This window comes from Ochotona curzoniae, unplaced genomic scaffold, assembly GCF_017591425.1.
Source record: "Ochotona curzoniae isolate NIBS_2020 unplaced genomic scaffold, NIBS_Ocur_1.0 scaffold_2453, whole genome shotgun sequence".
Classification (NCBI taxonomy): domain Eukaryota; kingdom Metazoa; phylum Chordata; class Mammalia; order Lagomorpha; family Ochotonidae; genus Ochotona; species Ochotona curzoniae.
The window spans coordinates 19,969,001-19,982,886 of NW_024467094.1; the positions used below are offsets into that span (position 1 = coordinate 19,969,001).

At 44.0% G+C, this 13,886-nt stretch overlaps 2 protein-coding genes across 8 annotated transcripts in view; both read left to right on the plus strand.

Moving 5' to 3' along the window:
• The window catches only part of PPM1D (protein phosphatase, Mg2+/Mn2+ dependent 1D), a 39,253-nt gene extending 37,104 nt beyond the window's left edge, over positions 1-2,149 (plus strand). Inside the window, exon 6 of the mRNA XM_041000358.1 lies at positions 669-2,149. Coding sequence (XP_040856292.1) covers positions 669-1,223 — 555 coding nt within the window. The 3' untranslated portion in view covers positions 1,224-2,149. The remainder of the gene's footprint in view (positions 1-668) is intronic.
• Positions 2,150-12,363: 10,214 nt separating this feature from the next.
• The window catches only part of BCAS3 (BCAS3 microtubule associated cell migration factor), a 532,941-nt gene continuing 531,418 nt past the window's right edge, over positions 12,364-13,886 (plus strand). For 6 of the 7 annotated variants that reach the window (XM_041000469.1, XM_041000472.1, XM_041000471.1 and 3 more), the window contains exons 1-2: positions 12,364-12,458; positions 13,713-13,800. In XM_041000469.1, the coding sequence (XP_040856403.1) occupies positions 13,718-13,800 (83 nt within the window). In that variant the 5' untranslated portion in view covers positions 12,364-12,458; positions 13,713-13,717. Of the gene's footprint in view, positions 12,565-13,712; positions 13,801-13,886 lie in introns of all 7 variants that reach the window. The other variant, XM_041000467.1, reaches the window with a different exon arrangement.

Genomic DNA, 13,886 nt, shown 5'->3' on the forward strand with positions numbered 1-13,886 from the left:
TCCTCAGGTGGCCGCATTGGCCAAGCTGAGGGATCCAAAGCCAGGAGCCAAGCAGCCTCTTTCAGGTCTCCTGTGCTGGTGCAGGGTCCCAAGCCTTTGGGCCATCCTCATCAGGCCACAAACAGGGAACTGGAAGGCAAATGGGGCCGCCGGCACACAAACCGGCACCCATATGAGATCCGGTGCATGCAAGGTGAGGACTTCAACTACTAGGCTACTGTGCTGCTGCTCCCCCCTTTTTTTCTCTTAAATATTATTTAGTAAAAAAAATATATATATTTATTTATTTTATTGGAAAGGCAAATAAATACACAGGGAGAAGGAGAAGCAGGGAGAAAGATCTTCAGTCCTTTGGCTTACTCCCCAAGTGGCTACAATGGCTGGAGCTGAGCTGATCTGAAGCCAGGAGCCTCTTCTGGGCCTCCCACACAGGTGCAGGGTCCCAAGGTTTTGGGCCATCCTTGACCGCTTCCTTTGGCCACAGGTGGGAAGTGGAGCAGCAGGAACATGAACTGGTGTGTGAATGGGATCCCAGCACATTCTATGCGAGGATTTAGCCACTAGGCTATCATGTCAGGCTCATTTAGTTGTTTCATTACAAACTTTATCACGAAATGGACTTTTCGAATTTTAGGATAATATCTGATTTCTTTTATCTTGTTTTTCAGCCACTGGAGGAGGATCCATGGCCAAGGCTGAATTCTAAAGATCACTTACCTACCCTCGTTCGAAGCAATGCCTTCTCAGAGAAGTTTTTAGAGGTCCCAGCTGAGATAGCTCGAGGGAGTGTCCAGGTGGCCAGACCATCAAAAGATCCAGATCCACTTGAAGAAAATTGCACTAAAGGCCTAACTATAAGGATACATGACTCTTTGAATAACAGCCTGTCTGTTGGTCTTGTGCCTACCAATTCAACAAACACCATCTTGGACCAGAAAAATTTAAAGTTAGCAACTCCTGGTCAGATGAAAGCCCAAGAAGTGGAAAGAACCCCTCCTGCAAATTTTAAAAGGACTTTAGAAGAATCCAACTCTGGTCCTCTCATGAAGAAGCACAGAAGAAATGGTTTAAGCCGAAGCAGTGGTGCTCAGCCCGCAAACCTACCCTCAACCTCACAGCGAAAAAATTCTGTTAAACTTACCATGCGACGCAGACTTAGGGGCCACAAGAAAATTGGAAATCCTTTACTACATCAGCACAGGAAAACAGTTTGTGTTTGCTAAAGTTTATCTGGGAAATAGAATTTTTTCAATCTTAGGATGTAATAGGGCTTTTAAGTTTGGTGCCGAGCTTGAACTTTTTTTAAAAGGACAAAATAAAAAGAGCATACAGTTTGACATATTAGAATTCAGCAGTTTTATCCTGGCCTTGTACTTACTTGTATTATAAATGTGAATTTTGTAGATGTTAGGGAATAAGTTGCTGTAAAATGTGTATAAATTTGTATCTTTCACACAAATTCAGTCTTTTTCTCTGATACATAGTAATTGTGGCAAATAGGGCTAACTGTTAAGAAAAAAACAGAAGTATCTGTTAGATTTTAGAAATGCATTTAACCTTTTTTTAAAATGCCTATTAAATGTTTGTATAAGCCACTTGAGATGAAAACTACACAACTTTTTAAGGTAAATTATTAAACAGATGGGAAAAATGATGTATTTTCATAGTGACTTGTGCTCCACTATTTCCAGAGACTCCTGGTGTGTTTTAGAAGTTATTTTCTATTTCCGATTTCGTAATTCTAAACAATTTTTCCTAGAAGTATTAAGCCATTCCAACATAGCTGGATGGTAATCTTGTCTCAACTAAAATACTATGCAGTATCTTTCCTATTTCATAGGCTTTTTCTAAAACATTAATCATCAGATACATTCACTAATCTTTGGCATAGAAGGAGTGTGTTTACCTGAAACAGTGCCCTTTTCAATCATCCCAGGCCAGTGATTATTTGGTCTTAAAGTAGTTATCCTGTTCTCGTGTTTGCTTAAAATATGTGAAGTTTTTCTTGATATTTCAATAACAGATGGTGCTGCTAATTTCCAACATTTCTTAAATTATTTTATATCATACAGTTTTCATGGATTATATATGGATATATGTTCATTTACCTAATAAATCAGTGGACTATTCCTTTTATTTCTGGACTTAAGTTGGTTGTTTCTTTTAATGTGTATGTTAATGTTCTGTTGTGTTATGACCATGCTTTAGAGCAGGGTGGGAAACCTTTTATCTGCCGTGGGTCAAGGCCATTCAGATATTTACAAGGTCCATTGTACTTAGAAAACTTATCAACTTAAAAATTAACCTTTAGCTTTATTGAGTTTGATTCCTGCTTGCATTTTCTCTGAAAGTGTGAAACCAAATGATTTTTTCACAGGGCTCTTATGACTCATTTTGATTCCTGCTTGCCACTAAGATACTATATAATTTTGGTGGATTTATTATGCAGTGTAAAATTTTAAAAATTTAACTAATTTTGAACAAGCTCTCATTGAGATTAATGAGTTAATTCTTGCATTAATTATATACCTAGACTATGCTACCAATTGTGTCATTGGAAGCATACTTATTTTAAAAGATTTATTTATTGGGACTGGTACTGCGGTTCAACTGACTAATCCTCCACCCTGTGGTGCCATCATTCCATATGGGTGCCAATTCATGTCCCAACTCCTCCACTTCCTATTCAGCTCTCTGCTTATGGCCTGGGAATTCGGAGGATGGTCCAAGTTCTTGGGTCCCTATACCCACAAAGAAGACTTAGAAGAGACTCCTGGCTCCTGCCTTCTAGCTTTGGGACAGCTTAGCTCTGACCATTTTTTTTTTGTTTTGTTTTCAAATTTTATTTTATTTTTATTGAAAAGGCAGATATACAGAGAGGAGGAGAGACAGAGAGGAAGATCTTCTGTGATGATACACTCCTCAAGTCGCCACAGCAGCGGGAGCTGAGCCCATCCGAAGCCAGGAGCGTGGAGCCTCTTAACGGGTCTCCCATGCAGGTGCAGGGTCCCAAGGCTTTGGGCTGTCCTCAACAGCTTTCCCAGGCCACAAGCAGGAGCTGGATGGGAAGTGGAACTGCCAGGATTAGAGCTGGTGCTCATGGGATCCCGGTGTGTTCAAGGACTTTAACCATTATGCTATCATACTGGGCCCATAATTTTCATTTTCAAATCCATCTTTCAAAGTGTTACTCTTGGCAATGCAGCATGGCTCAGTTTAAGCTGCTGTCTGTGACACTGGCCACCTGTATGAGCACAAGCTTGAGTTCCTACTGTTCACTTCCTATCCAGCTCCCTGTTACTGTGCCTGGGAAAGCTGCAGAAGACGGGAGATCTAATGACATTCCGTGCAACTGACTTTTGATTAGCCGAGCCCTGGCCACAATAGCCATTTGTGGAGTGAACTAGAAAATGGAAAGTCTCTCTCATGCTGCCTTTCAAATAGAATCTTGAAGTTTTAAAGATTTATTTGAAAGGCAAAGGGAGAAGGATCAATCTGCTGGTTCAACCTTCATGCAGTAGTCAGGGCTGGGCCTGCAGAAATCAGGAGCCAGGAACTCCATACATGCTTGCAATAGCCACATGGCTGGCAAGGAAATAGTACTTGAACCATAATCTGTTTCGCCCTAGACATTACATAGGAGACTATATCCAAAGGAAAAACTTAGCTTTACTTGATCCCTGACATTGTGATAAGGGTTGCAAGTGTCCCAAGAAGCAAATTAAAGCACTAGGCCACAGTGCATTAATGCCAATCCTTCCAATCAATCTAGAATGAAAAAAAAAAAAGCCATTGATAGCACTGATTCTTTACCATATATCATTTGTTCAGTGTAAGAGTCTAGTTCCATAGCCTACTAGTACTATTGGATGCCTTTTTCATTTTGCAACATACAAATTAGTTTTTTGGAAGGCTGTTATTTGCCCTAGCAATTAAGATGGCTGCATCTTCAGGCCAGGTGTGATAGCACAGCAGTTAAAGTCCTTGCCTTGAATGTGCTGGGATTCCATGTGGTTGCTGGTTCTAATCCCAGCAGCTCCTCATCCCATCCAGCTCCTGCTTGTGGCCTGGGAAAGCAGTTGAGGACAGCCCAAAACCTGGGGTTCCTGCACCTGTGTGGGAGACCTGGAAGAAGTTCCTGGCTCCTGGCTTTGAGTCGGTGCAGCACTTGCCGTTTCACTCACTTGGGGAATGAATCATCGGACGGAAGATCTTCCTCTCTGTCTCTCCTCCTCTCTGTATATCTGCCTTTCCAATTAAAAAAAAAAAAGATGCTTGCATCCTGTATCGGAGACTATGACTAGCAGGCTCCAAGCACTTGGGATATTTTCTGCTGACATTTTTTTAAAAAGACTTATTTATTTTTATTGGAAAGTAAGATACATATATAGAGAGGAGGAGAGAGAAATATCTTCCGTCCGATGATTCACTTCCCCAAAGACCGCAACGGCAAGAGCTGCACTGTTCCAAAGCCAGAAACTCTTCCTGGTCTCCCACATGGGTGCAGGGTCCCAAGGCTTTGGGCCGTCCTCATCTTCTTTCACAGGCTACAAGCTGGGAGCTGGATGGGAAGTGGGGCTGCCAGAATTAGAACCGGCACCAATATGGGATCCCAGCACATTCAAAGCAAGTATTTTAGCTGATTTTGCTGACTAATAAGGCACATAAAAAGAAATGGTGGATTGGAAGCAGACCACCCAGGACTCCAGTCAGTGGGATGCCAGTGCTATGAGTGGTAGCTTAATTTATTGTATTACCACTGGCTTTTGCCTTTTTATTTATTTGCTTTTTAAGATTTATTTATTGGGTGGAATCAAGATGGCGCAATAGGGTAAGGACACGTTTGAACGGATGGAGAAACATTTAATCAGGATGAAGCAGAGAGGACACATTCCAGGAAACAGGAAAGGACAGAACAACAGCAGAGGGGTACCTGGAGACTGACAGACACAGGAAAGCAGCAGACACAATGGTCTGGTATTGTAGTGAGTGAAACTCCAGCAGCATTCAGCTAACAGCGATCTGAACTCCACCAGCAGCCGCAACTCCACCAGTAACAAGGTGGGAAGGGACTTTCACTGGGAGCTTGGGAGGTAAACCCAGACAAAGAACTGTGCATCTCACTGGTCCGTTTGATTTGACCAGGAGCAGAGACAGAGCAGCAGATCCCAGACAGGCAATGTGAGAACAGGGTGGATTTCATAGCCCAGTCAGCCCCTTAGACCTGAATTGGGCGCCATTTTGCGTACGGAGGCAAAGGCAAGGGAAAGGACTGAGCGTGCTCTGAGCTGGGAGTGAACTCATTTCTGACTCAGTAAACTGCAACAACGTGGCATTCTACAGGTTCCACCCAAGACAGGTCTGGGTAGCCCTAAGACCTGATGGCCAGCAGATCAAGGACTGAAGTAATGGTGCGTCAGGCGCCATTTTGCACACTATGGCAACAGCCTTAGGACTGCAGGTGACACGAGTGAACTGCGCATGTGCTGAGCTCACGAGAAGTCACTGAGTTCCGTGGATTGCACTGGTCCGGCAGGAAAATAATACCAACTGTGGCATCTTACAGGTCAAAATAGGTCCGTGTGGCACCCAGACCTATTGTCCAACACATTCCGACAAGATCAGCGCCACCAACAACCTAACTATATAGGACGCTTGGTGTCTCCCTAATCCTGGGACCTGCTCCAACCGGAAGTGGGAGAAAGGTTGTAGAGACAACAGTGCAGCCTCAACACAGTATCACAGGAGGTGGAGAGTGGTGAGCCAGGAGCTGGGATTGTGGAGACCACAGTGGAAATCTAACGTAAGAACCCAGACCTGGAACTCACTGGAGGTGTGGCACAAGTGGCAGCATCAAAGAGTTGTGTACCAACTGCAATAAGTAAAATCACATTGTAGACCTGTGGGTGACACAGCTTAGAAACCTGCCCCAAGGAGAAGACTCTGCTAGCCAGAAGTACAATGACCAAGAGCAAAAGAAGAGACAAAAGCACAATGAATATTATCAAAAACTCCCCTGCAAATGAGCAAAACCCTTTGCCAACCTCAGAGTTAACTGAGGAAGACATCAAGAAAATGGGGGACACAGAATTCAGAAAACTCATTTTAAAGCTTCTGATCAACAATGAGAAGCACATACAAGAGTTCAAAGAATTTAAGGAAGCAATAAAGCAAATCAAGGCTGATATATCAGAAATTAAGAACACAGAAGAACAAATTAAAAGTACAATGGAGAGTCTCCAAAATAGAATGAAGCAAGCAGAAGAACGAATCTCAGAATTGGAAGATATTTCCCATCATTAAGGGGAAGCAAACAAAAAACTGGAAGCAGAGCTGGATCAGGCAAAAAAAAAAAAAGTATTCAAGAATTGAAAGACACTATTAAGAGGTCAAATATAAGAGTTATGGGAGTCCCAGAAGGGTGCAGAAAGAGAAGCTGAGTTTGCAAATGTATTTAATGAAATAAAGGAAAATTTCCCTAATCTAGAGAAAGAATTGGGAAACAAGATCCAGGAGGGGCACAGAACTCCCAACAGGCTTGATCAAAAGCGATCTTCACCAAGACATATGATCTTCAAGCTCTCTTCAGTTGAACATAAGGAAAAGATCGTGAAATGTGCACGTGGAAAAAATCAATTGACATATAAAGGAAGGCCAGTTAAGCTCACAGGAGATCTCTCACAGGAAACTCTACAGGCAAGAAGAGAATGGAGTGACATATTCCAGATTCTAAAAGAAAAAAATTGTCTGCCTAGGATAACATATCCAGCAAAGCTTTCTTTTGCCTTTGAAAATGAAATAAAATTCTTCCACAGTAAAGAAATGTTAGAAGAATTTGCCTCTTCCAAACCTTCCCTATTGTGCTCACTTCGGCAGCACATATACCAAACCTTCCCTACAAATGATACTTCAGGATGATCTCTTGACAGAGAAGAGGAATAGCACCTACCAAAACCAAAGGCAAATGGGAAGAACATCCCAGTAAAACGACAACAGAAGACTAAACCAATGAACAACCCATTCGTAACATGACAGGACCCCGGGCCCGGCGCGGTGGCGCAAGTGGTTAAGGTCCTCACCTTGCATGCCCGGGATCCCATGTGGGCACTGGTTCTATCCCAGCAGCCCCGCTTCCCTTCCAGCTCCCTGCCTGTGGCCCGGGAAAGCAGTCAAGGACGGCTCAAAGCTTTGGGACCCTGCACCCGCGTGGGAGACCTGGAAGAGGCTCCTGGCTTCGGCCATTGCACTCAGTTGGGGAGTGAATCATCAGATGGAAGATGAAGATGGATCTTCAGATGGAAGATCTTCCTCTCTTTCTCTCCTCTCTGTATTTCCGCCTTTCCAATAAAAAAATAATAAAAATAAATCTTTAAAAAAAATGACAGGACCAAAGTACCATCCATACAAATTAAACTCTGAATGTAAATGGCTTAAGTTCAATCAAACGTCATAGATTAGTAGACTGGATTAAAAAACAAAACCCATCTATTTATTGTCTAAAAGAGACACACTTCACCAACAAAAATCAGCAGAAACTATATCACATGGGTTTTATTGTTTTCTGTTGGTTTCATCGCTTCAAAACATTTTCTTCTGATTAAATCATTCAATGACTCGTAGATAACATAGTAGCATCGTTTTCTTCAAGAAGGTTCTTGATTTTCATTTCTTCAGCTACACGTTAGTCATTTAGTAGCATGTTATTTAACTTCATGGTGTTAATTCCTTTTTCTCCCTGGTGTTGATTTTGTTTTGTGGCTTTTCATTTAAGGGGATATATAGTAGCTGTGTAATGGAGACTGTCATATCTAGTAACATGTTATTTAACTTTATGGCATTGTAAATTTCTATTTTTCTTTCTATTGTTGATTTTGTATTATGACTTTACACTTAAGGGGGTTTACGGTAGCTGTGAAATGGAGACTAATATCCAAATGTGAGGATACAATGTAGTATGCATCTCTGCTTCCAGACAAAGATGGACTTACAATGAAACTGTTCACTATATCTTGACAATAGGATGCTGGACTCTCTGCCATTGTCCATGCCCACAATGATGGACATATGATTGTGTCTGAAGAACTGTATGTTAGTAATGACACAGAGGATCTAGGTGGGGGGAGGGAATTGGGAAGGGGATAAGGAGAATGCCAGGAGCCTATGGAACTGTATTATAAAATGATAATAATAATAAAATGTAAAAAAAAGATTTCTTTATTGGAAGGGCAGAGTGGAGAATCCTCCATTTGATGCTTCACTCCCCAAATGGCAGCAATATCCAGGGCTGGGTCAGGCTGAAGACAGGAGATTAAAGCTTCCTCTGAGTCACCCACAGGGGTGCAGGGATCTGAGCACTGGAGTCATCCTTCTGTTGCTTACCCATGTGCACCAGCAGGGTGCTGGATTGGAGCTGGAGCAGCCGGGACTCAAATTGGTACCCACATAGTTTGCTAGCATTGCAGGTGGAGGTCCAGCCCACTATGCCACAATGCAGGCTCTAGATTATTGTTTTAAGGTTATTTTTTTGCACAATTTAAAGCAGAGGGAACACCCTTTCCAAGTCAGCCCAAACTGGCTTGTTTGGGGATATAGCTATTAGAAAATCAGAAAAACAAGTTAGTTTTGTGCCTTCATTTGGGTTGGTCATTTGGACCTATGGTTGAGAAGATAGCTGTCATTAGCAATGAGTTGTGATGGGTCATGGTAGCAAATGAAAGAATCAGTATGGGGTTGCTATTTTCCACTGAAAATGAGACTCCTACCTGAGATAACTCGGTGTGAAGAACAATTTGTTGAATGGTTTCCTCATGTTTCAGTGCATTAGGGTGATTCTTGAACTGGCAATATGTACTAAGGACACAGAAGTTACTTTCGTTTAAAAATGTAATGATGGGCTACAAATTTGGTATAGTGGGTTAAGCCACCATTGGGTCACTGGTATCCCATCTCAAATATTAAAGTGCTAAGTTGGATTCTTGGGTGGCTCCACTTCCAATCTAACCTGCAGCATTGGCAGAGGATAGTCGAAGTACTTTAGCCCCAGCTACCCATGTGGAAGACTTGGAGTGAACTGGCTCCTGGCATCAGCCTGGCTCAGAGTTGGCTATTGCAGCAATCTGGAGGAATAAATCAGCAGACATCAATCTTTGTATCTCTGCCCCTCTATCTTTGAAATGAAATCAACACAACACAGGGAGAGAGCCTCTGACAAAGTGGTTATGATGTCATTTGGAATACCCACATCACATATTGGAGTGCCTGATTTGAACCCTATCTCCTCCACTGGTGTAGCTTCCTGAGTGAGTCCCTGCCATCCATGTGAAGGCCCACACCAAAATCCAAGTTCCCATCCTGACTCAGTCCTGGCTGTCTCAAGTATATGGGGGACAGAAACTCTCTTCTGTCTCTATTGTCTGCTGTGGGGTGTGAGAGAAATCATGCTAGATAAGTCTAGAATGTATTAAGGAGTCTTTTAAAAATTTTTATTTATTTTTATTTTAAAGATATACAGAGAGGAGGAGAAAAAGATCTTTTGCCTGCTGATTCACTCCACAAGCGGCTGCAATGGCCAGAACTGAGCCAATCTGAAGCCTCCAGGAGCCAGAAACTTCTTCCAGGTCTCCCACGTGGGTGTAGGTCCCAAGGCTTTGGGCTGTCCTCGACTGCTTTCCCAGGCCACAAGCAGGAAGCTGGATGGGAAGCGGGGCTTTCGGATTTGAACTGGCACCCATTTGGGATCTTGGCTCATTCAAGGTGAGGACTTCAGCTGCTAGGCTACTGCATCAGGGCCTTAAGGAGTCTTTATTAACCAAGCTTGGTGATAACAGGGCCCACTTGAAATTAGCAAGTGACAAGTCCACGTGGCAATACAGTCTGAGTCGAAATCATGAGAGGAACAAATGGTTATTACCACTAAGTCTGTCTGTTAAGCTGAAGACCTATGTTACAGCTTCTCCAGCAATATAAGTTATCTTGAGAGACATGCAGAGAACAACTTGGACACATTTAGAAAGCTGTAAACATTCATCTTTTCCTGGCTTCTCTGTCCACATTTCATTATTGCTAGGCCTCATCTCTCTGGGAACTTTTGAAAGTACACAAATTAGAAATACAAAGCATCTTAGCATTAACATCTTCACTGAGTTGCCCAAGCAGTGAACAGAGGGTAAGGAATACAGACATACAGGGGCCATACTCAGGGGGTACCTGTCCTCGGAGTCTGCGGCAAGCTAGAGAGCAAGCAGGTACTGGGGAGGTTAAGAGTCGAAGTGCCAGAGTGATGGAAGCATGTGACCAAGAAAGCGAGCCCCTCCCCATCGTGGGCCTTTATAGGGGATAGTGAAGGAGTGGGCTACACAACAATGCAATACCCTGCCCCCTCAGGTTCCAGGTGATGATAGGTGAGCATCACATGCGGGCAGAAAGAACTATATGGGTGGAGAAGGCACAACTTCCAAGGTCATGACCTTGACCTAGCTGCCTAAGAGCACACCTGTGTTTCCCACCAGCTTCCTCCCATCTCTGTCTTTCAAATCAAATGAAAATAAGAAATCTGGTTAGCACAGGATTTATTTTATTCATATTTATTAAAGCTCATGAGGGGATTGTCTGAGCCTTAAGTTTTTGTGGCAATGAAAATGGAGTACATAAAACTGGTTGGTAGTGAATGTAAAGAACTTTTGAAAATATTTATTTCACTTGAAAGGCAGAGTTAGGACAGAGAGGCAGAGAGAAGAGAATCATTGAGCTATTGGTTCAGTCCCTAAATGGGCAAATACAGGCACCCATACAGAATGGTGGCATTGCAGGCAACGGCTTAACTCACTGCACTACAGCGCCAATCCCAGGTAAATACTTAAAAAAGTTATTTTATTGGAAAGTCTGATCAGATTTACACAGAGAAGGAGAGACAGATCATCTATCTGCTGCTTTACTCCTTTCAGGGCCGCTAAGCCAATCCAAAGTGAACAGCCAGGAGCTAGGAGCTTCTTCCAGGTCTCCCACACGCGTGCAGGGGCCCAAGGCTTTGAGCTATCCTCATCTGCTTTCCCAGGACACAAGCAGGGAGCTGTATGGGAAGTGGAGCAAACAGGACACGAACTGGCACCCATATGTGATCCCGGTGCGTGCAAGGTGAGGATTTAGTCATTGAGCCATTGCACTAGATACAATACTTTTAAAGTACTAATATAGATGAAAGAGTATCTTTCCTGTTCAGTCAATAAATTTACTTATTACTGTGAAAGGAATGTGAAAGTTGTTAGAACCAAAGTGGAGTCACCTGCTGGCAACTAAAAAAATATATATTAATGAAATGAAGTAAGGAGGTTCAGAAGAATGGTTTATACAGTCTATTGGCTGATATAAGCTATCATAAAGGATGCTGCCAGAACCACATTACACAGAAGCTATCACAACCGTGCACAGAAAGTATTTCCTACAAGGACATTGCCTGGCAACTGTCTATCCAATTTGGGATTAAAGTCACCTGAGTCATTAACAACTGTGGCCAAAGATTGTTTTTTCAAAATACGCGATGAAATCCTCCTCATCTGCCTTTAAACACTTAGCCTGGCCTCGACCTCCCTGGGCTTGAACACACCCAGAGTTTAGCATGGCACGTATATTCACTTTGCAGTGTTTTCATGAAGAAGCATCATTCTCTTCAGAAAGTCTGTGCATGGCTGGGTATTGTTTGTTTTTATTTAGGTTGATATCATGAGAGAATGGCCAGGGAGGAAATGACAACAGTGGGAGACAAGATCAAGACAGAAGGAAACAGAGATAAATAAGACAGTCCGGTGTGGACTACAAACCTTGTTTAAACTGGCAAGAATAGCGCCGCGCCCCTCTCTCTTAACTCAAGGGCTGACTGGCAGGGACAAGCCTGCCCAGGCTCCCGGAAGGTAAACACATCGCAGGGGGTGGGGCCGAAGGCGGGTTCGAAATGGGTGAGTGGTCAACCGTGAGTGATGGGCAGCTGCCATGTCCACGTGCTTTGGGCTTCGAACCAGCTGTCGCGAGAATTCGATGTAAATACACCGGTCTCCCTTCCTCAGGTACCAAGCCTGAGGCGGACTGGCGAGGTACACTGGCTTCTGGGGCATTTTGCTTTTTGGAGACAAAGCCAAGAACGTGCTGTCAGCAAAGAAAATGAATATGTTTGTCATTCCTCCCCAGTGGCCTGTGTTCGCAACCGAACTTACATATTGTTGTGTTTTCCTCTCAGCCCCAGCGGATTGGCTAACTCCAGGAGGCGGGTCAGCTTCGAGTCTACTTGCTGGTTGGAGAAGCTGACCTCTAAGGGCGGTGCCCGGCCTTGGCCAGTTGGCGCCTGCGATTGGCTCGCGAGCTGGTTCCGCCGAGGCGTGGTAGGAAGTGGGAACCGTCAATCACGAAGGGAGACTCCAAACAGTGAGGCTTGAGCTGGAGCGCAGCGTTTACCGGCGGGGCGGCCGGTGAGAGGGCTGGTGGGGCTTGGGCTTGAGGGGAGGCTTGGCGAGGACGAGTGACGAGCCGCGTGAGAGGACAGGGTTTGGCCGGCAGGAATTCGACGACTGAGAGGTGTCGAGAATGGAGGGGGGAGGGGAGGAGGGCAAGGGGCCAGAGGGCGGCCGGGGGCAGCGCGGCTAGGCATTGGAGGTGAGGTGGCGAGCGCCGGGCGACTCTCTGAGCAGACAGGGGCCTGAGCGGTTGGTGAGGGGTAGCCCTCAGGAAACGGGGCCCCTCAAGGACAGCTCTTGAGAGGTAGTGGTTCAAGGAAGGAAGAGTGGAAGGGACCTGTCAGGGCTGAGGGGGCCGGTCGCGAAGGTTCCTCCTGAGGAGCTGAGGTGGTCGCGGGGCCGGTTGGGCGGAAGGTGTTCTGGTTGTAGGAGGAGGGTCTCGCCAGTTTGACGAGTTTTCACAGGAGGTGATTGAATGTTCTCTTCTCAGAAGGGATGGCTGTAGACTTATTCAAGACTAGTGTCAGGGTTGCTCGTTCTTGAGCTCTGTGAAGAGGCCTCTGGAATTTCTGTCAGTTCTCTTTTTAACCTCAAGCCAGTGGAGTTCAGGCACCCAAAGCCTTTCTAGTGATTCACACGCTGGTAAGACCAGTCAGGGACCAGGGTTTAGAGAAGGGATAGGAGAGTTTAAGGGGCTTCTCACTCATGAAAGTACCTTATGCATTTGCTTGAATGACAGTGATTAGGTTACAATAGCAAATGATTAAAAGAACAAATAAACATTTGTATCGTGGCTAGGCAGGGTTGCTCACAGATCCCCAGCAGGTTTAGTTGAGAAATTGATAGGTATCATGTCACTGCCTCAGTTTGCTTTTGTGGTATTGTACCATGTGTATTTCCACCATTTCAATAAAAAATTCCAGTTATTTGCATTATGGTTTACAAAAGGTAGCACCTGTGTTTTCCTGTTGGATCTTATGCTGCTGTTTTTACATTAATGAAGTCTGGTTACATTAACAGAGGCTTTAATAAGAGCCTTGACTAGTTCTGTGGTTTGAGACTTGGTGACATGTAAAAATGTCTTGATTGTGGGAACATTTTAAAGACCTAATTCTTCCAGTATGTTTCCCTTTCTGGTACAGTAGACATTGATTGAGAAAGTTTCTCCCATTTAAGGCCTTTTTGGCAAGGAGTTTCTAGGGAGTAACCATAAGACTTTACCCTTGTCTCCACAATAATGATTTTTTTTTTCTTTTTCTCTGGAAACAGGTTTTATGAATGAAGCTATGGCTACAGATTCTCCTCGAAGACCCAGTCGATGTACTGGTGGGGTTGTGGTTCGACCTCAGGCTGTCACGTAAGTATATTTCACACTCATCGAATAGCCTGAGAATAAATGATACACAATAATAACCTTTACCTTTTTGTTTTGAATGCTGCTTA